This window comes from Fulvia fulva, chromosome 14 (genome assembly GCF_020509005.1).
Source record: "Fulvia fulva chromosome 14, complete sequence".
NCBI lineage: Eukaryota > Fungi > Ascomycota > Dothideomycetes > Mycosphaerellales > Mycosphaerellaceae > Fulvia > Fulvia fulva.
The window spans coordinates 401,581-423,346 of NC_063025.1; the positions used below are offsets into that span (position 1 = coordinate 401,581).

Sequence of the window (21,766 nt, forward strand, 5' to 3'; positions counted from 1 at the left end):
TTCGGGATCGGCTTACCTACGCCTCCTGTTCCCTAAATCTATACCCCGTATAATATAGCTAGTCTAACGATCGCCTTATATATTACTCTTGCCTTATCGAATGTTACTCCCTATATAGATACCGTAAGCCTCTTTATCGAGGCTTTATTGACTTGCGCTCGACTCTAGGCTTTCTTAATCTATACATTCTAGCTTAGCTTCGGGTCGAGCTAGATCCCTAGTACTCGTAGCTCCGCTAATAGCTTAGTCTCGTAGCCTTAGATTCTTACCGCCGCCTTTATATTATAGTATGTTCTCGCTTTACTAAAGTGTATAAGTTAGTACTTTTTAGGGGCGAACCGGGCACTATACTTCTTTACCTACTCCTCGTATTTCTTATGCCTATCTTTAAGGAGGCGACAGTTCTCTTCTATCGAGTCTAACTAGGCTAGGATGTTTATATCGTCTACGAACCCTAATACTAAGGTTTACGGAGAGGTAAGTACGGGGATTAGATCCGACATAAATATTAGAAATATGATAGAGGAGAGAGTAGATCCCTAAGGTATTCTAGTCTCTACCTTTACCGGGTCGGACGTGTACCTTCCTAGGACTAGGTATGTCGTCCGTTCCTAGAGAAAGGAGTAGACGAACGATATTACCTACTAGGGGATGCGTTTCTACTATAGGATATATATTAGCCTTTAGTATAAGACGTTATCGAAGGCCCCTACGATGTCGAGGGATAGTAAGGACGCCGCTCGGTTCCTACCGTAGTACTAGAGGGTCTAAATTTGCTCCGTAATTAGCTCTATTACTATTAGTATCGATCGCTAGCTTCTTCCCCCTATCTATATTACTAGGAGTACGTAGTTGTCCTCGGTAAGCTACGTAAGTCTCTAGGCTACTATCTTTTCTAGGACCTTCCCTATCGTATTTAGAAGTACTATTAGTCTATACGACTTAGGCTAAGTATAGTCTTCCTTCTATAGCTTACGTAGCACTACTGTTATAGACTCTCTATACGGCTTCGGGTGATACCCTAGCCGTAGGTACGCGGTAAATAGGTTTATAAGGCTCGGCGCGATCTCTTCTCTATACTCTTTTAGCAGTACGTTTAGTATCCTATCTAGGCCTAGGGCTTTTTGTCCTTTTAGCTTACTTATAACTCCTATTACTATGTTAGAGCTAACCGCCTAATCTATATCTAGGGGTTCCGGGTATATACTCGTATCGATATCCGTAAGGTCTACCTCTACTTACGTCGAAAAGAAATAGTCGGCTAATACTTTTGCCTTGCCCCGGGGCGTAGCCTAGGCAATCCCTTCGCGGTCTACGATTAGGAGGAAGTAAGGGGTTTGTTACTCTTTAGGTAGTCGTGCCTATTTAGCAAGTCTCTATATCTGTTCCGGGTTTTCTATAACGAGCCCGATTGTCGCTCTCTAGTCCTATAGCTTATCGCGTCTTATCTGTGCCTTCTTCTCTTATGTCGCGCGATAGTATTGCTCCTACGTCTCTTAGGTATGCTCCTTCGTCTACTATCGCCTTGCCCTTCTAGCCTCCCTTACCTTCGTAGAGTATTTAGGGGTCTAGAAGGCCTTCTACTACGTTAAGGGCCAAAGTAACGGCGTATATTGTTCCGCTACTTACTATATGACCGAGGTAATCTGTTCCGCTACTTGATCTAGCTAAGCTGTCGTCTCGAGTTCTCTATACTATAGTAGGTTCGCTATTAGGAAGCCTCTTATATCGTCCTAGCGTACCTTCTTCTAGTTACGGCGTAGTTCGCTTACTAGCTCCTCTATCGCCTTCACCCCTAGCGTCGTTTAGATAGGGATATAGTCTAAGGAGGCTTCTGGCGCGTAGTTCGGTCGGCATTAGACTAGTCTCTCTTTAAGTTCTCGTAATAGAAAGTATAGGTCGATCGTACTTATACTTATATAGGCCTTCTACGTCTCTATTCCCTTTAGTATTACTAAGGCCATTCCGTAGCGTACGGTTATATCTAGTAGCTTTCCCCCTAGAAACGCGTACGGGGGAGTAAATTCGAGTCCCTACTATAGGGAGTAGAGGTTAAAGTCGCCGAGGAGTACTTACTTCGTATCTTAGCTTAGGGTCCGCTCTAGGTAGGCGAGGGTTCCTAGTTCCCTACTCGTCCGACCCCGCGGTAGCGGGTTATAAACGTTATAGATCTAGATAGGGCCTTATGTCGTATCGATCTAGATTAATGTTATGTCTCCTAGGTTACCCTACTACGGTAGTAAAACCTTCTACGACTCAAGGTCTATAGTCTTACTTACGTATATATATGTCCTCGGGATAACGCCTCGTTAGCCCGCGATTACGGTATAGTATCTCTAGTCATTATAAGTAGCTAGGAGTTCTACGTAGGGGTTGATCTATAGTTCCTATACCGTAATAACGTAGTACCGTAGCGGGTCTAGCTCTTATAGAAAGTAGCGCTAGACCTTGTCCCTACTTTTGTTTACGTTATACTATACGATAGTAATGTCGTCGTATAGTATTATTTATTAACCGTAAGGTCTATTTCCGTACTAACCTACTATATCTCCTAAGCCTATATCCCGCTATCCGGCTAGCCCTAGGGCCGCTAGGGCGCCCTAAAGATTCGTATTTGGCCTAGTTCGTTAGCGGCCTAGTTAAGGTGTCGAGGCCTACCGGGAGGTAGATACGTTTACGGTTAGGTTCCCTTATTCGTCTCTTCTACCCTCTTCCTTTTACTCGGCTCGAAGCCCTTATATATAGTAGGTCCCTCCTACTATTATTAGGGGTACCTAGCTAGTATAGAGATCCTTACTTGACTCGCTCATTCTTATACTACTATTCTAGCTAGGCATTAGTTTAAATATACTAGGTACCTTCTACCGTAGTATATATACCTACTCTCCTTTTTTAGGCATTCCCTTCCCTAGTATAGGCCTACGTAGTAAGGACACCTTAGGGTCTTCTCCCCGCATTTTAGGGCTATATAACCGTACTATTAGTATTAGAAGCATTATAGTACCCTATAGCTACTCTAATAGATCTCCGTATCTATTCTCTCGTAGTTCTAGAATAGCCTATTATCTAGTATCTAGTTAGCTTGTTCCGCTATCTCTATTAAATAATAAGCGATAAATACGTCTTTTCTCGGTCTACTGTCTTATATAGCTATACCGCCTTTGTTAGTCGTACTCCTAGGGAGGTGTTCTAGTTCTATACTTAGAGGTAGGGAAGGTCTTCGACCTTAAATATCCTAGGGACCCCGTAGGCGATAAAGGTATACTATTAGTAGGAGACTCGTACCGACTTCGCGACTTTAGTAGTCTACTCCTTATAGGTCTCTAGCTTTCGTCTATTAGACTCTTATACGGTAAAGAGTCTTACTACGCCTATTACCTCTACCCTCGCCCTAACTACCTCCTTTTGGCCGATTCTGTCGACAATCTCCTTACTTATTAGGGCTACGATTTCTTGTTTCTCCGCCGGATTAGTAATGTATAGGCGTGCCGCCTTACTTGCCTTCGGAGGGGGTTAATTCTTACCTACTACTACTATTACCTATATAGTTAACTTAAAAACGCTTATCGATCTCTACGCCAAAACAAGACACATTCGAAAGCTCTTATTAAGGCTATTCTAACGATATATAAAGTAGGCCACTGCCCCTAGGACTAAGGGAGTTCTACCTTATTCAATCTAGATAGCTTAAAGCTCTCTTCACCCTATTTCTTTAGCTCTAAACGCCGCGGAGGTGCCTAGCTACATTAGGCAACTCCTAGGTAATAGTAGCCTAGGCTATAGCACTAACGGCGCCTACGGCCCTATAGGCGAAGCCCCCTAAGACAACTAGTAGTAACTTATAGAGGACGCAAAAAGTATAGAAACTAACGATTAGCTCCCTTACCGGTCTCTATAGGTAATGATCACTTAGCTACGTACGGCGCTTATACTATCGTATTACCGAGGGCAATAAGAAATAAGGACGACGTCCTAGGCGATTAGTAAGGCCACCCGGAATCAACACCCCTATAGCTAGGCATCGGTCGCGGCATCGATACTAGGCCCCCGTCTAACGTACGATATAGTTACGATCCGTATTATAGTAAAGGAAGACTAGGCCGAAGTTACGAAGCTATCGAACAAGGAGCTCGCCTAACGAATTAACTAACTAGGGGTAGTCGTAGTGAACTAATAGTCTAACGGCACTCTATAGATCTATACTAGCTCTACTACTACTAGGAGGTACCTAGAGGTATAGCTATAGTAGGTATCTAAGGTTACGGTATTAGCGAAGGTCTTAACGAAACAATTCACGATCCTAGTCTACGATATGCCTAAGGAGTTTGACCTAACTAACTAGGGTCACCTATACGCTCTCTAAGAGGACAACCCGGTCACTCTTAACTCTCTAATCTAGAAGGCGACTTAGCTCTATAGGAAATGGCTAGAAGGCAAGAAGGCCTCGGCGCTAATAGTATAACTATAAGACGCGAAAGCGGCGGATCTAGCGATAGAATAAGGCCTAGTCTAGCAATATAGCCTTAAGATAGTAGAAAAGCACTCCTTATCCTTTCGTGTCCTCTAATGCTTTAAATACTAACAGTATAGACACTAAACCTACACGTATATAAACAAGTAGGCCTACTCGAACTATATAGGAGACTATATATCTAGGGACTATATATCGACTACGAGACGGTACGCGAACTGTCCGGGGCACTACCTATCGTATAGTACGGAATGCCTATAGCGGAAACTAGCGAAAAACAAGGCAATTATAAACAGAACCGTCGCCCTAAGATTCTACGGCGACCGTAAGGCTAGCCTATACCGGAACTAACTAGCGGCGGTCGGGCATAAGCGCCCTAGGGCCGAGAACGATATAAAGGATACGTAACCTAGGGCGTACGGGAGGCCACGTGCTCTACTAGCTACGGCGAGGGAATCTAACTAGGCCCGGCTCCCCTTTAGTATATAGCCGATAGGCGTAGACTAGGACGTATAGGGCAGTAGGATATAGGACGATATAGAGGAAATGATTATCGATACCGATAACTAGCCTCGACACGCTTAGTATTATCTAGTATAACGTTAACTATAGCAAGGATATAGTCTAGAACTATTTCCTATACGAGGCGGACCTACGCGTCTACTACGTCCTTACAATCTAGGAGCTATAGATTAACCCGTACTATAAGAGACTAACGACCTATAAGTTACTAGGCTATACGATATACCTACGAGGCGACGGTAGACCCCGTACGTGCTTCTATATTAGTAAGGACATACTAGAATCCGACTAGGAGGTAGTATACTACGTAGACGAAGAAGGCGGGGGCGATATTACCTCCCTCTACGTAGGTAGTACCTAGATACACAACCTATATATATAACCGCTAGCCTCGAGGTCTAGCCGCGACCTAGGGGTCTGTAGACACCTAGACAGTACGCTTAAGAGACAAGGGTGCCACATCGTAGTAGGAGACTTTAATATACACTACCCTTCCTAGGAAAGCCTTATATAGCCGTACCCTATAGCCGACGAAGTACTCGACTTAATAGCGAGTAACGTAATTGCCCTTAATACCCCGAAGGACCTAGGCACCTAGAAGAGAGAGGGACTCTAAGGCACGATCGACCTCTCCTAGATCTTAGATAGCTACTACTATACGGTAACCTACTATAGGATCGAATATAAACTCGAGGCGTCGTTAGACTATATACTAGTTAGGACCTCTATTACGATATAGATATAACGTATACTAGCGAGAACCCCTAAGCTAAACTAGGGAAAGGCCTACTAGGCTAATATCTAGGCGTACCTCGATAACTCTAAGAGGCTAGTCTAGATCGCGTAGTAGCAATACAATAGTAAAGACGAGATAGACGAAGTAGTCTAGGGGTTAATAGACGAAATAAGAATAGCGACCTTACTTTACGTTCCGCTTACCTAACTAACGATATAGTCTAAACTATACTAGACGCCGGAGTGTACTACGGTAGTAAGAGAAGTAAGGAGAGCCCGCCGGGTATAGACGAGCAGCTATAGCGAGGAGGCCTAGAACGTATATAGGGAGGCATACTAATAGAAGAAAGCTATAATACGAAGGGAGAAAGTAGTCGGCTAGAGGGCTATAGTAGAAGAAATCGCCGGCAAGCTAGAGAGGATGTAGAAGCTAGCGAAATAGGCCCGACAGGACCCTATATAGGGCCCCTCCTTCTCTATCCTAGCGCTACAATCGCCTAGTAGCCCGGTTAGCGACCCCGAGGCTAAGGCGCGTCTACTAGCTAGTAAGTTCTTCCCGCCCCTAGTCGAGGCTAATCTAAGTAATATAAACAGCTCTACTCCCCTAGCCCCTAGTATCGCGGTCTAATAGGAGGTGTCCGAGGGAGAAGTTGCCGCTATACTAAGGAAGTTACCGGCGAAGAAAGCCCCGGGGCCGGATAGGATCCTAAACGAGCTACTAAAGAAGTATAGAGATCAACTAGCCCTAGTAGTTATAGCGATCTTTAACGCCTACCTACAGACCGGGTACTACCTAATAGCTTTGAAACAATCGACGACAGTAGTCCTACGTAAGCCGTAGAAGGAAGACTATACGTAGGTAAAGTCGTACCGCCTAATTGCGCTCCTTAATACTCTTAGGAAGGCGCTTAAGAAGCTAGTTATAACGAGACTCTCCGAGGCGGTAGAGGAACACTCCCTACTCCCGGACACCTAGATAGGTACGCGCCTATAGCGATCGACGCTATCCGCGATAGAACTTATTACCTCTTAGGTAAAGGCTATCTAGTATAAGAATAGGGACAAGGTAGTATCCTTACTTAGCCTAGACATATCGGGAGCCTTCGACTACGTGTTATACCCGCGGCTACTCTATATCCTAAGGTAGAAGGGACTCCCTAAGTAGCTTGTTAACTTCGTACGGTCCTACCTCTAAAACCGTAGTACGTCGATCCTAGTCGGCTAGTATAGAAGCCTATTTTAAGCAGTCTATACTAGAATCCCGTAAGGCTTAACGCTAGTACCTATTCTGTTCCTCTTCTTTATAGCGACGCTACTCCTAGCCCTAGAATCCTAGAACACCGCTACGAGCGGCTTCGTAGACGACATAAACATCCTAGCGTAGTCTTCCTCGACTAAGGAGAACTATAGGCTACTAGAAGAGAAGTACAAGATCTACGAGGACTAGGCTAGGAGGCACGGGGCTCGGTTTACCCTAGAAAAGTGCAATCTAATACACTTTACGCGCCGGCTACGGTTCTATAATATCTAAGCTTCTATCTAGATATAGGGGTATACGACTAACCCGGTAAATTAGCTTAGGATCCTCGGACTATAGGTAGACCCGGCGCTACGGTAGAGGAAGCACGTATAGGTAATATTACGGAAAGCTAAACAGAATATAGCATTATACTAGAGGCTTACTACGTCTATATAGGGGGCGGACTTCCGGTAGTTACGACTTCTATATACGGCTATTATACGGCTAGTCCTTACCTATAGTAGCCAAGTGTAGTCCTTAGGCGAGAGGGCCTACCTATCGAAGGGACTCGTCGCGCCGCTAGCGAAGATCTAAAACTAATGCCTAAGGAAGGTTACCGGGGCATAAAAGTCGATACTAACGAGGATACTTAAGTACGAGACCGCTATACCGCCGATCGACCTATATATCTAGGGACTATAGACCTCCTACTTAGGCAAGTCGGCATAGTACCTAGTATAGAAGGTCATCGCTAGTATAGTCGTAAGGGCCCGCGAATTAGTACTAGCGTATAGGGGCATTCGACCCGGAAACGAGCCGAACTACCGGGTAAGGGACGAATAGCTAGTAATATAATAGGAAGGTAAGAAATCGTTTATAGAGTAACTATAGAAAGAGAGGTAGAACAACTAGGTTGTAGGGTATAGTAGACGCCCTTAGCTAGCGGGACAACCTAAGGAATAGTTAGCTACAAAATCCGCGGTTAAGCACCCCCCGAAGCTTATCTACTACCGCCTTACGAGGGCATAGAGTAGTATAGTAACCTAACTACGAAGCGAACACATCGGCCTCTAGGGGTACCTATTATAGAGGAAGGTTCTAGGATATACGAATACTAGCTACCCCTACGGCTATCGCTCCTAGAACGTACGGTACGTACTCCTCGTCTATCCGAGGTGGTCGCTAGGAAGGGGGGAGTAGATAGTAAAGGCGAGGAACCGGACGATTAGGCTACTTCTTAATAACGCTAAGGACCTACGGCGTATTACGAACTAGATACTAGAGAAGGGCTAGCTAGAATAGTACCGCCTAGTAGGAGTAGTATAGGAAGAGAGGACACGACGTAGCGCGACGAGACCGGCTACGAGCGGGGGCTAACGGGGTAGTAACATAGACTACGTACGTTCAGAGGGAAAGCTAAACTAGATAAGGAGTAGTCGGGGGCGGGAAGGGTTTTCACCTATTCGGGTTTCCCTTTATATATAATAATAGATATATACCTATATAGGCCGGATAGGGTCCTAGAACAGGGGAATAACAAATCTATCTATCTATATAGTTAGTTTCTAGGCTACCTTCTATATTACTTATTAGATTGTCTTCGGGATTTAGTATAATAGCGCTTTTAGCGCTCCTAGTAGCTATACTATAGTGTTCTTATATACCCGGGCTAGGTGTTCGTTATCCCCTAGTAAGTTTTCCGCCTCCGTATATAGGGTCGTCTACGCTATATTGTTTGTCGTTAGCCTCTACTTTCTAGATAGTAGGCCTTAGCTTATGTCCTAGGTTTTTTCTTAGTTTATTCCCCGGTTTAACTCTTAGTATAGAATGTTCGTAAGGCTATAGCTCTCGTTAGTTACTATCCTTCGCTATTATTCGGGGTCGCGCTTCCTAATTAGGTAGTTATCCTCCGTAACTCCGTAATTCTAGGGTCTGCCTTTAGGGGAAAGGGACCTCGGTTTTAGGGTTTTCTATATTACGATTACGCCGCCGCTAGCGTAGGCGGGTCGCTACTACTTAAGTAGATTGCTCGTCTTAATAAGGGCTATCGATTAAGGACTAAAACGTATCCCCTAGTAGAATATTAATCGGAGTAAGTATCTTAGCTCTTCCGTAGATATATATAGGGAATCTAGAACGAGCGCTAGGAGAAAGGCGAAAGGCACCCGAATCGGGTAACTACTATAGCGACGAGTATACCGACAAGAAGACGAGGTAGCGGCGAAGATAGGACCTATTAGCCGAGATAGAGTTATACTCTTCCGAGCCCTTACCCGCCTATAGGTAATAGATAGATAGATAGATTTGTTATTCCCCTATTCTAGGACCCTATCCGGCCTATATAGGTATATATCTATTGTTATATATAAAGGGAAACCCGAATAGGTAAAAACCCTTCCCGCCCCTAACTACTCCTTATCTAGTTTAGCTTTCCCTCTAAACGTACGTAGTCTATATCACTACCCCGTTAGCCCCCGCTCCTAGCCGGTCTCGTCGCGCTACGTCGTGTCCTCTCTTCCTATACTACTCCTACTAGGCGGTACTATTCTAGCTAGCCCTTCTCTAGTATCTAGTTCGTAATACGCCGTACGTCCTTAGCGTTATTAAGAAGTGCCCTAATCGTCCGGTTCCTCGCCTTTACTATCTACTCCCCCCTTCCTAGCGACTACCTCGGACAGACGAGGAGTACGTACCGTACGTTCTAGGAGTAATAGCCGTAGGGGTAGCTAGTATTCGTGTATCCTAGAACCTTCCTCTATAATAGGTACCCCTAGAGGCCGATATGTTCGCTTCGTAGTTAGGTTACTATACTACTCTATACCCTCGTAAGGCGGTAGTAGATAAGCTTCGGGGGGTACTTAACCGCGGATTTCGTAGCTAACTATTCCTTAGGTTGTCCCGCTAGCTAAGGGCGTCTACTATGCCCTATAACCTAGTTGTTCTACCTCTCTTTCTATAGTTACTCTATAAACGTTTTCTTACCTTCCTATTATATTACTAGCTATTCGTCTCTTACCCGGTAGTTCGGCTCGTTTCCGGGTCGAATGCCCTTATACGCTAGTACTAATTCGCGGGCCCTTACGACTATACTAGCGATAACCTTCTATACTAGGTACTATACCGACTTGTCTAAGTAGGAGGTCCGTAGTCCCTAGATATATAGGTCGATCGGCGGTATAGCGGTCTCGTACTTAAGTATCCTCGTTAGTATCGACTTATATACCCCGGTAACCTTCCTTAGGCATGCCTATAGGTATTAGTCGCGATACTACTCCGCTCGGAATAAATTAGGTTTAAGGACTATCTATATCGCCGAAAGGTACTAGGAGTAGATAGTAGCCTATACGAATATAGACGTATCTAGACGCTAAAATACGTCGTATTATTCTCCCTACGCTTTATAGAAGCCCGGTAGGTAATACGCCTCGAGACTAGGGCTATAGACTTCTAATATATAATAGGTATAGCGCGTAAGATACGAGTAGCGTTACGAATAGTAATACGGACCGGCCTACTATAGTAGTTCTAGATAGCGGGTAAGATAGTAGTAAGGATAGGGGAGATAGTCTAGGAGGAAGAGCTCTAGGAAGCCTTCGAAGGCGCTCTACCTATAGATATAGTAGAACTCTAGTAGTATCGACGACTACGTAGGCGGGTAGACCGTAGCCTATAGCGACCCCGAGTATAGGAGGAGTAGCGACAGGAGTACTAATAGAGTATAGGAGCGCGGAAGGGTCGACTCGTCGTCTACTCGATAGCTAGCTCGTTTTCCGCTCGACGGTCGACCTATCTCCTACTTAATAGACGACCCGCCTCTACTAATAGTCGACCTATCGTCTACTCGATAGTCGGCTAGCTACTAATACTCGTTCCTAGGTACCGGGTAGATTAGTACTCTAGGGCGGCTAACTACCTAGTACTTAACGCTTCTAGTACGACAGATTGACTAATAAGTAATAGAGAGAACCTACTAATACCTAAAGAGGGGTTTTCCCCGTACGACGGTTTATCCCCTCTCTCTTCCTTAATAGCCCCCGGCCTCGTAGACCTTTTAGGAGCTAGATAGGCATTATAAATATATTTATTTATTTATATAGGACTCTAAGCCTAACTATACTCTAATAGATAGTAATATAAGACTCCGTAAGACGGAAGGCGGCTACGTCGCTATAGCTAAGTTTAAGCTATAGTATTAGTAAGTAGTAGGCTTACTAATATATACTATACTTAGTACTAGGCCTAATATAGTATATACTATATTAGTAGTTAGTCGCTATTCCTCTAATCCTAACGAGACCTATTAGAGGGTAGTTAAAGGGATTTTTCGCTACCTTCGCGGTACTATTAACTATAAGCTAATATACGGTAACTTTACGTACCTCGCTAGTTATACCGACTCCGATTAGGCTAGTAATATAGACTCACGCCGCTCTATAGCGGGTTACGCTTTTAATATCGGATTAGTAGTCGTAAGCTAGTCTAGTAAGCAATAAGCGACGGTAGCGCTATCTACCTATAAAGTAGAGTATATAGGTTAGACTTAGGCTATAAAAGAGGCTATATAGCTACGCGTACTAATTAAGGAACTTAGTAAAGAATAGCTTATAGCTACGGTTATATACGGTAATAACTAGGGTACTATCGTAATAGCTAAGAGTCTAGTCTACTATAGACGTAGTAAGCATATTAATATTTAATAGTACTACGTCCGCGAAAAAGTTGAAGACAGTATAGTCGAAATGCGATATATTAGTACTAAGGAGTAGGTTACTAATAGGCTTACTAAGCCACTAGCTAAGCGAGCCTTCGAACAGTTCAGAAAGACTATTGGTCTCGTACCTACGTAGAGCGTAGCGAGCAAGGGGGGGGGGTCGATAGTGTTATATACTCGCAACGCTATTAAAGGTAGATAAGTAGGGGGACTACGAGTGAATAAGTAGGGGGACTGCCTTGCGTCACACTAATAGCCGGACGAAAGCACCAGCGTCACTATACACGAGACAGCATACAATGGAATGACGCGCAAGGGGGATGTTGAAGTGAATGCCCGTGCACTAGCGTATGTAGTCACGTGTGGCTACGGACTAGGGTTGCATCTCTACTATTAGACACCTAGCGACCTACAACAATATCAACCATCAATCTACAACTGATAGTGGGCACCTAGCCTGCCGGCCACCGCTATCGTGTTGCTATATGGCCAAGATGAGGTGGCGGCCCTCTACGATGTGTATGTGGGTAGTTGAAGGAGGCATGGGGGACGACAAGAATGCGGCGACCGCTAAAATATCTGGGAAAGAAACGAAGCATTGATAGAAGCGTTCGTCGGCGGCTCAAATTGGATTGACACAGAGGAGAGCTCATTTGTCAGATACTGGGATCCGAGAACCAGGTCCACAGGCGTTTTTGTAGCACAGTCATCAAAATGTAGTGCCTTTTGGAGATCGTGTAGCATAGGCCAGCCCCGTTGGCATCTTAGATGTTGCTCCAACCGGCTGATGGCCCTGTAGTCTCAATCAAATCAGTTTGGGTAAATGAGAGGCCTAGACTTTTAAAAAATAGTACTCACCTGTTCGTAGATCACAAATGCTCAGCCCTGCTTACTTTGTCTCCCGGCACTTGCTGTTATTGAGGGATAGCACGCTCTGTCGCTCTAGGCACGCTATAGGTGTTTGAGCAGATCATTGCCTATATGTGCCTTGATCCCAGGTTGTTCGATCGTTACAAAGCAATATATTGCTAAAGCGGGCTAATATATGTTATAATCGGAAGACCAAGGTGTAGCAAGCATCTTCTTGCTCCACGAATAAGCTTTGCTTGCTCAGTTCACGACGACTTGAAGCGTAAGTGAGAGGCGAGCCTAGAGTTGTAGGCAGAGTTGGCCGCTGTGTCATTGCCCACTTGCCTTGATTGCTAAACTCTAGAAAGTAGCATTCACTAGCACACTCAAGGTCTCTTGCTAGAGTCATTTAGGCGCTAGCAGCTTTCCCTGACGATGCCAATTGGACATAAGAGAACTGGTTGACAGATTTATCCGCATTTCTGAACACGAGTGCGCAGATTAAGACAACCAGTATCATCACGACTGCTATTCGCTCTATAATATCTCTTTTGCAAGATAGACCGGCGAGTTCTTTGACATCGTTCCACGCTAAATAAGGCAGGCTGGTATATATGCCTGCGCGAGAATATACATCTGTGATCTTTGTGCCTCCCGACACTTCAGCGCGAAAGCTATAACGCTAGGGTGTGTAGTAGCCGGTGCTACGCTCGAGGAGATCGATACGCTCGAAGAACACGATGCATTCAGGACAGACGTTGTACCCGTAGGAGATGACCCTCCTAAAGTAGATAATGCGACTCGAGAGGGCAAGGCGGTCTCTTAACGCAGAAGAAGCCACCAAGCCGTCCGGAAGCGCGGTAGAGGAACTAAGTGAAGTCAAACTGGTCTAGACGTAAGTTAGATTCTTCAAGAACTTACCTACATAATAGTAGCTTGAAAGAGACAAGAACCTAGTACCTAGTGGATTGGGTAGAGCACAACCCGACTCGGGAGCTTAGAAAGAATATGGACTAGGTGAGTGTAAAGGAGTAGGAAGGACGGGACAAGTAAGAGGCACTTACAAAGTCGTAGATTGAGACACTTTTGTTTTGTACGCCGTGTACTTTAGGGCCAAAATCCGTTAGTATACCTTTCGACATAGTCCTACGTCACTTATAGCTTCGCGCCTTTATCGTTAGATATAGGGTTACGTTCTTCACCTTTTTGCCGTAGGTGTATCTAGATATACTAGAATGTTCGTTAGCGGACTTGATGTTCCCTATATCAATCTATACCTTACGGTAGAAATGCTCGTTAGTGTCGAATATAACTCGGTAAGGATTAAGCCTCGTAAGCGGCGGCGGGCACCTTCTAGTCGTATAGTCGTAGTACACCTTATCTTAAGTTCATTCCCGAATGTATTTCGTAGCTAGAAGAGGAAGATATAGGTAGATAGCGGCCTCTTATATAGCTAGCGCGTCCGTACCGGAAGCCCCTACGAAAAGGTCCTAGCTAGTATTACGATTATATCGTAGTACTCTACTCGAGACGTAGAGGGGAACATTAGCTTCGTCTAATTAAACTCCTAAGTAATGTAGGTAGTAAGTGTTAGCCGTTCGAAGTCACCTTAGTATAAGTATACTTACTAAATTGTGCTCTTTATAGTACGGCGGCCTAGTCCTTATCTACTTAGGGGAGTTTCTGTTTAGAATGATAACCCTTAGTTAGGTCCTATATATAAGGCTATATTCACTCTACTTTGACCTTAAGTCGTCCTCGTATAGTATAAACGAGTCTAGCCTATCTATAAACACCCCTTGTCAGGGCGAGAGCCTGGCCTGTGAGATGCAAGGGTGAAAGCGAGAATGCAGGTGCGAAGTGCAGATGCAAAAGGGTATGGTATGATTGCTACACAAAACAAAAGACGAAGAAAGCAAGAGAGGCCTGGGGAAGGCCAGATATTTATACGCGACCCTCGCGAGTGCGTGTCCCCGCATCAACAGGGCTAACCCGTGCGAAGCCGCGCTCAGTAGCTTTGCTCAAAACCTTATTCCAACCTGCCCTACGTTCCGAGTCTTCCACGTGCTTCTTCCAGGGTCCAGCGCAGTCGCGGGTGCTCGCGGGAGTGCCGTGAGTCACACAGTCACGAGCCGAAGTGAATCTGTCAAGGTTTGGTAGAGGGGTGAATTTGGAGGGCTGGGTCCCGTAGCGAATGTTGCGGGGCATGTGATTCTTGGCGCTCACACACCAAGCTGGACTGTCACTTCTTGACGACTTCTGAGCACTCTGAGGCTCTTCTGTCCCCACCTTCTGTACACTCTGTGGGGAGACCATGACACCCCTAATAGTATAGTTATAAAGGTAGTCTCCTAAGGTAAGCTACCTTTAGCTTAATTAAGGAACCTTAGCCAAATCTAGTAAACAAGATTCTATAAAGTTATAATACTATATAAAACCTCGCGGACGCTTACTCTAGTATTATAAACTTCTATAAAGATAATTCGTTAGGGGACTAGTAGGTATCTAGTAGTACTTTTACTATATCCCTAGCTACCTATTCTACCGCTTTTAAGCTACGGCAACTTACCGTGTTCGATAGGATCGATACGACTAAGTTAGAATATCAGTACTATTATCGACGGAATAAATCCTATATCTAAAGAGGTAAACGCTATCACATCGTATATAGCCTACGGTCCGCTAATAGTTAATAGGCGTATTACGAAGTCTAGGGGATAGGATGTACCTAGCTACATTGTTATTACTAGGTCAACTTAGATATAATATATAGCTTAACATTATATCGAAAATTAGTTAGTTACGTAGATCGCCTTCTATTAAACCCTTCGTATATAAACGCTAAGACATCTCTTAATATTACTCGTAGTTATCCGCTTAGCTACTCTAGAGGATATCCTATATTATACTTATACTACCAACGATACTAGTATAGGAATAATTCAGGTATTCGTACGTTACTATATTTGCCTATATAGGTGACTTAGTAATGATTTTAAAGGAAGTGAGACGAGAAGTAGTAAGATATATATACGTAGGACGAGGGAATCTACTACGCGCTATACCCTAGATTTCTAGCTAGACCTATCTAAACTAGATAAGTCCTAGTTCTAGTCCTATTCCCGGGCCTTACTTTACTACAACTCCTTCCTCGTAACCTTACTTATACTATATCTCGCTATAATATACCTAAGGTCTATACTATAGATAGCTTTTTACGTACTTATAAATATAATATACGTAAGCTTAAACAGGACTAGACTTATACGTCCCGATCGTAAGTAGTAGACGTTCCTATATTAGATCTAGAAGAAAACCTAGTATCTTATTAGAAGTTAAGGGGTATCAATTATGGCCTACTTATCACGTCTATTAAACTACTTCGCTTTAGCGCTATTAGCCTATTAGAATCGTTATCCTATAGATGTCGTCCGTTGTCCGATACAATACGCTAAGATATAAAGATAGATATATAGACTAGGAAGAGAAATAGTCTGTCCTTATAACGCTTACTAAGTCTACTTAAGCTACGGCTTAGTATTATATACTTTAGGGATTAGTACTACTACTATAATCTACCGCCTCTAATCGGTTAGAGTCCGGATATATATATAATATAGTACCTAGTTAGTAGTAGACATCTCGCTAGTTAGGTAGATAGTAAAAAGAATCCTTCGTCGTCGGAGATCACCCCTAGTCCTACGAATCGTAATTTTAACTAGTAGTAGTAGCTAGACGTAGGTTATCTATAGTACGATAGCGTTAATGTCCTCTACGGACCTGATTATAGGTTTATTAATATACTATAAACATTCTAGACCTATACGATTACTATCTTAGTTATAGCTTACTACTAGAGCCGGTAGATACGAAGCGGGATAGAAGCTATAGGGCTACGAATAATATTAGTAATGTTAGATACGGCTATACGGAATAGAAATAGTATTAGAATAAGGATAGCTTTAGTATAGACTACTACTATTCTCCGCGTACGTCGGGATAGCTAGTCTAATCCGCCGTAATCTTAGTATAATATATCTCCCGTACTACCGACTAAGAGACTATATATAGTTTATAAACCTCGAGTAGATATAGAGTTCTAGCGAAAGATAGTAAGTTGCTCTACTATAAGGCCTCTATATTTTATCTACCCGTTATATTTACCGCGGAGCTTAATAATATACCTACCGTACCGTATACTATACGTATACTACCTATTACCCTCGACGGAGCTACCGGCTTTATCGGCTATCTCGCTATAGGCCTACGCCTCGTTACCGGTCTCGAATTACTATATAGTATCTTCCTATAGGTATAGATAGGGGTTCTAGCTACGATCGTAGCTATAGATAAGGTCTCGAAGCGCGTTACCGAGTTTATAAAAGTTTCTACCCTAGACTATAGAGCTTATCTAATAGACGCCTAGAAGAGCTTCGTAGTAGCTTTACTAATATTAGTAATCAACTTAAGCTACTAGACGTACAAATCGATAGTCTACGTAATTATAAAATCGAGTTATAGAGTATCTATAGTCTCTATACTATAGTTCTCCGTCCTATATCGTCGATAGCGGAAATCGATAGAAGAATTCATTCTTATAATACCGTACTTAACGGTATACCGGTAGATAGTAGTAACCGCCCTACTATCTAGCCGGTCTAGGCTACTAAGGTTCTACTATAGCTAGGGAGCCTTCTTATTATGCCCTTCCTACTCGATATTATCCTAAGTAGAAAGCTTACTAACGCCCTTAATAGCTTTTATAGCTACTTCGATAAGCTTACTATCGACGGAGATCTAGTCGCCGCGATCTAGTAGATCGTCCTTATTATCGTAGCGATACTCGTTATCGTTCTTAAAAAGCCTAGGCACATCCTTAATAGGTAGCTTACCTACGCCTCGGCCGCTCTGTCCTAAATAGTCTACGCTTATAACCCTATAGCTTCCTTCAATTCTATTCTTAGGCTAAGTCTCTCCTTAACTTAACGTCGTTAGCCCTTTCGAGATCGCTATACTATCGGCTAGAGGTTTGTAGCCCTCGGACGCTAGATTAGCGGCTTAACTATAAGCCTCTTAAGCCTTCCGTAGATTAACCTACGATTATACGCTATACGAATAGCTCTATTAATATATTTAGCTACGCGAATTCGATCCTTTATTATATATATAACCTTCTCGACTAAGCTAAGTCCTCTTGCTAGAGATTTTACTAGACTCCGACGTACGGTCCTCTATCTCGAGTCTAGCTACTATTCTACTTTACTTTAAAGCTTTAGGAGTAGAATATCCGAGGGCTAATATACTAAATCCTATACGTTTGCCGCTACTTCTACATCTTAAACAAGACGACGCTTTTGCCCGTTTTCTACCTAAATGTAGTTTAACTAGCTTAGTAAGAGGAAAGTTATTAGATAATAGAGGACAGAAAATCGATACGACTAGCTCTCTAACGAATTTCGCTAAGTAGGCTCTATTGTACGAGGCCTCGACAGGGGCGTAATGAAATAAACTTGCCTAATTCTCTAGGAAACGTAAACTCTACGGATAGTAGCAGGGCAAAGTGTGCCTATCCACAGCTATCTACTATACTCGTGCTAGTCGGTCAAGTCGACGACGACAAGAGTTGGCACGGAGGTATTCAACCCCCTAGGCCAACAACTTCCTCATCGCCGAACAAGCCTTAAGCCCTTGCACCACTTCACGGTCCGAGTACGTCGCAAGGGTGGCTTTGTACAGTTTGTCCATCTGTGAAGGTTTTTGTCGTCGACGAAAAGTTGTGGCTCACCTACAACCGGCTCCTAGGAGCGTGTCTGTGTCAGTGTTAGACTTGAGCGCCGCGGACGCGGAAGTGCGCGGGCAGTGAAGCCTGGTATGTCAAAGTGGCATCGAGATTGGCTCTTGCGGCCTCTCGTTCGTTGTCGGTCGTGGCGGCGGCGAGACGAGCCTCGTCGTAGAGACGTTGGGCCTCGAACAGGTCGAAGACCACAGCCCAGCTTGGTGCTTGCGGTCCTGATGGTGGTGGAGGTGGTGGGGGAGTCGGAGGCGTAGGCGAGGGGGATGGCGAATGGTGAGGGCTCTGCCTCTTCTGCCTCTTGGTAGGCCGAGTAGACGGTGCTTGCTGACTAGAGTAGTGTCCAGATGGGGGCTGACCATCTCTCCTCTTCGCTAGAGAAGGACTGTTGCCAGGTAGGTCGGCGGAGAAGGAAGAAGGCTCACTGCCAGGATTCAGAAGACTCGAAGCATCGGCGGACATGGGAGGGTCATCCAGAGGGTCGAGATCTTGTCCTCGTCCTCGCTCGATGCTTGGACTTTGTTGTGGACTTTGTCCACTAGTATCATGGGTGGCGGTGGAGGCGGAGGCGGAGGCAGCGACGGTCGAGGAGGAGGCCGATGTGGCCACAGTAGCAGCAGCAGCAGCAGCAGATCTCTTCTTCAAGGTCTCAACGACCTTGCCAATATCACAAGGCGAGACTCGAACATCTCTCAACGCACCCCTAACCTTCAGACGAGCAGCAACCTCCAACGACACAAGATTCAGCGCTTCCTCGCGCTGGGTGGTGATGATAGCCAGCGACACCATCTTCTTTAACAAAGACTCCGTCCAAAAAGCAGGCGTACGAGACCTCGGAATCTGCCAGTCCCAATCGGTCCAGCCTTCTTTGCCCCGAACAGAGGCAACGCGAGACTCTAGGCGGCTGCGGATCTGTCCTACGCAAGCCAGCACATCATCAATCGAAGCTTTGTACTCCTCGCGAGTACTGAAAAAGTCCAAAGACTTCGAGTGGTGCTGCTGCAGCCACTTCACGCGCGCTTCGATCCCGAAGGTCGACTTCTGCCATATCGGAATGTTGTTCTTTAAATACTGCAGGGCTCCCGGAGGGCTCGGGTTGGCGGATTCGAAGACACGACGAGCTTCGTCGGTCTCGAGAGGAGGGAACATCGGCGTGGAGGAGGAGGAGGATGAGGAGCTAGAGACGCTCATTGTAGCGATTGGGTCGTGCGGGTCGGCAGCTTGGTGGATGATGCGGTCGGCGGCAATTAGCAGAAAGTCGGTAGACAGCAAAAAGACTTGAGCGTGTACAAGAGGAGCGGAGGGGACAGAGAGAGAGAGAGAACAAATCGCACTCGTAGTTTCTGCTCGGAAGTTGCATAGCAACAGCACAGCCTCCATAGTCTCCAAGTCGCACCCGCCTCCTAATGGACGTTTTCGACACTGCGAGAGCAACACAAGAGCAACGATACGATCTAGGAAGTACGAGACGGAGAAAGGTGTCAGAGAGATCTGCGATGTGATTCCAAGCCTATACTATAACATGCCCTGCCTATCAGGTCGTGAATACCTTTATTCAAAACTCATGTAGCCAGTTCATACCACTCGACCGGGATTGCTGCTTCCTAGCAGAAGCATCGTTGTGTTTGGACCGCAGTATAAAAAGGTCAAGGAGTCGTTATCGATGTGGGTAGAGTCGATCGGATCGAAGACCTGCACTGCTGAACAGGTCCGATATCGTCGTAGCCGTGATATTGTGTCTCGGCCGCCGAAATGAAAGGAGAGGTCCAAGTCAGGTGGGCACTGACAGCCGTACATGTGCCCTTCATTCCCGGTATCTCCTTCTAGCAAGGCCGTGTTTCTGTTCCTGACAGACATCGTGACTGCAGGCCCGGCATTGGGTGTCCAGATTCAGCGCACGCTCGCTCCATACCCTTGAATGTGTGTCCGATGTCCTAACAGCTGTACCTCACTCATCCCCCCACTGCTCATGAAGATGTCCTTGCCGCACTGCCCAACATCGTTGCCTCTCTAGCCAACCGGACGGCAGCAAAAACGTCTGCAAGCGCCCATTCCCTTACGTCGCCTTGACCCTGGACACGCCATCGAGCGCTTCGCGCCTGTTGAAGAAGATCAAGAGCATCCTCGGCTGTGTTGCAGATCTGCGGCATACATTGCTGCAAACAATCTAGAAAGGTGACATCGTTGCAGCCTTCCGGACCGAAGAGGCCGTAGGCATCTAGTAGCTGCAAAGACCAGAACGGATCTTGCTCGAATCGTGAGATGTGTGACAACGTGGATCGTGGTAGAAGGCTCCAGACTGCTGCGATTAGGCGGATCCATTCATCGGTGTCGATATTGAGGAGAGCGACAGCGCGGATACCGGAGCCTGTATGCCGCGCATGTTGCCAGCGTCGCCGAAAGTGTCTTAGCCCTGCAATGTCTATCTCGGTTGAAGCCATGTCTCCGTCAAGGTTGTGTGCTTCTAGTTCAGCTGCGGGACTGAGGTCAACCGTGATGGTGAATGTAATTTGCCTTGGTGTGCGTTTCAATTCGGTCTCCGTCGGCACCGGCGGTGAGTGTGCAGCTGGACGAGTGTTGGAATGGTTTGCGTGCGTTGGACTTGGGCTCGTGGATCCGTACTGGTTGTAGAGTCGGTCTGGATGAGGCAGTCAATATCGTCTGCAATCATGACACCTACCCTGAAGGAGGCGACTCTCCTGGGAGAGTCGGTCTGGAGAAGGCAGTCACCACCGTCTGTACGTATGACACCTGCGCTGAAGGAGGCGACTCTCCTGGGAGAGTCGGGCTGGAGAAGGTAGTCAACACCGTCTGTACGTATGACACCTGCCTTGGAGGAGGCGACTCTCCTGGGAGAGTCGGTCTGGAGAAGGCAGTCACCATCGTCTGTACGTATGACACCTGCGCTGAAGGATGCGACTCTCCTGGGAGAGTCGGTGTAATGTAGGAAGTTGCGATGACCTGCTCCATCCTCTTCCACAGACGGGTGTCGCCTTTGACGCGTCCGAAGCGGTAGCTGTCTTGCAACACTCCAAACTCGTGGCGTGCCATGTGCCACACGCCCAGAGTGAGGTAGTGGGTCATGTTCTGTCGACGGATGCGGTGCAGGTGGTAGGAACATTGAAGGGTGACAAGATGCATGTGTTTAGATGGTGTTGACGATGTTGAAGTTGCCCTGGCTGCTGGTCGGATGATTGATTACCCGCGAGGCAGTCGCCGAGTCAACGTGTGATGGTGTGACGTTCTTATCCGAACATACCGCCGGCTTGGCGCTCAGCTTTGTATTTAGAGTTTTCTCAGGTAGCTTTTCTGTATCTCAGATTCACACTCGCTAAGGTTCTCACAATGGATCATTGATGTTTTGGAGGCCAAGTGTCGCACTCCGTGTACATCTTGCTCGCCATCGGAAACATGTCACGCGTCCAAGAGGGGCTCTTAGATCACTCG

General features: G+C 45.6%; 3 protein-coding genes across 3 annotated transcripts; all 3 read right to left on the reverse strand.

The window, feature by feature from the left end:
• Positions 1-13,210: 13,210 nt before the first annotated feature.
• Positions 13,211-13,670, reverse strand: CLAFUR5_14652 (uncharacterized protein; the record flags this gene model as incomplete). The annotated part of the gene is made up of 2 exons (XM_047913800.1): positions 13,211-13,417; positions 13,593-13,670. The coding sequence occupies 2 exons, from the start codon at positions 13,668-13,670 to the stop codon at positions 13,211-13,213; spliced, it is 285 nt and encodes a 94-aa protein (XP_047769790.1).
• A 4,679-nt stretch (positions 13,671-18,349) lies between these two features.
• On the reverse strand, positions 18,350-19,510 carry CLAFUR5_14653 (uncharacterized protein; the record flags this gene model as incomplete). The annotated part of the gene is made up of 1 exon (XM_047913801.1): positions 18,350-19,510. The coding sequence occupies one exon, from the start codon at positions 19,508-19,510 to the stop codon at positions 18,350-18,352; it is 1,161 nt and encodes a 386-aa protein (XP_047769778.1).
• A 776-nt stretch (positions 19,511-20,286) lies between these two features.
• Positions 20,287-21,403, reverse strand: CLAFUR5_14654 (uncharacterized protein; the record flags this gene model as incomplete). The annotated part of the gene is made up of 3 exons (XM_047913802.1): positions 20,287-20,940; positions 21,000-21,070; positions 21,235-21,403. The coding sequence occupies 3 exons, from the start codon at positions 21,401-21,403 to the stop codon at positions 20,287-20,289; spliced, it is 894 nt and encodes a 297-aa protein (XP_047769786.1).
• Positions 21,404-21,766: the final 363 nt, after the last annotated feature.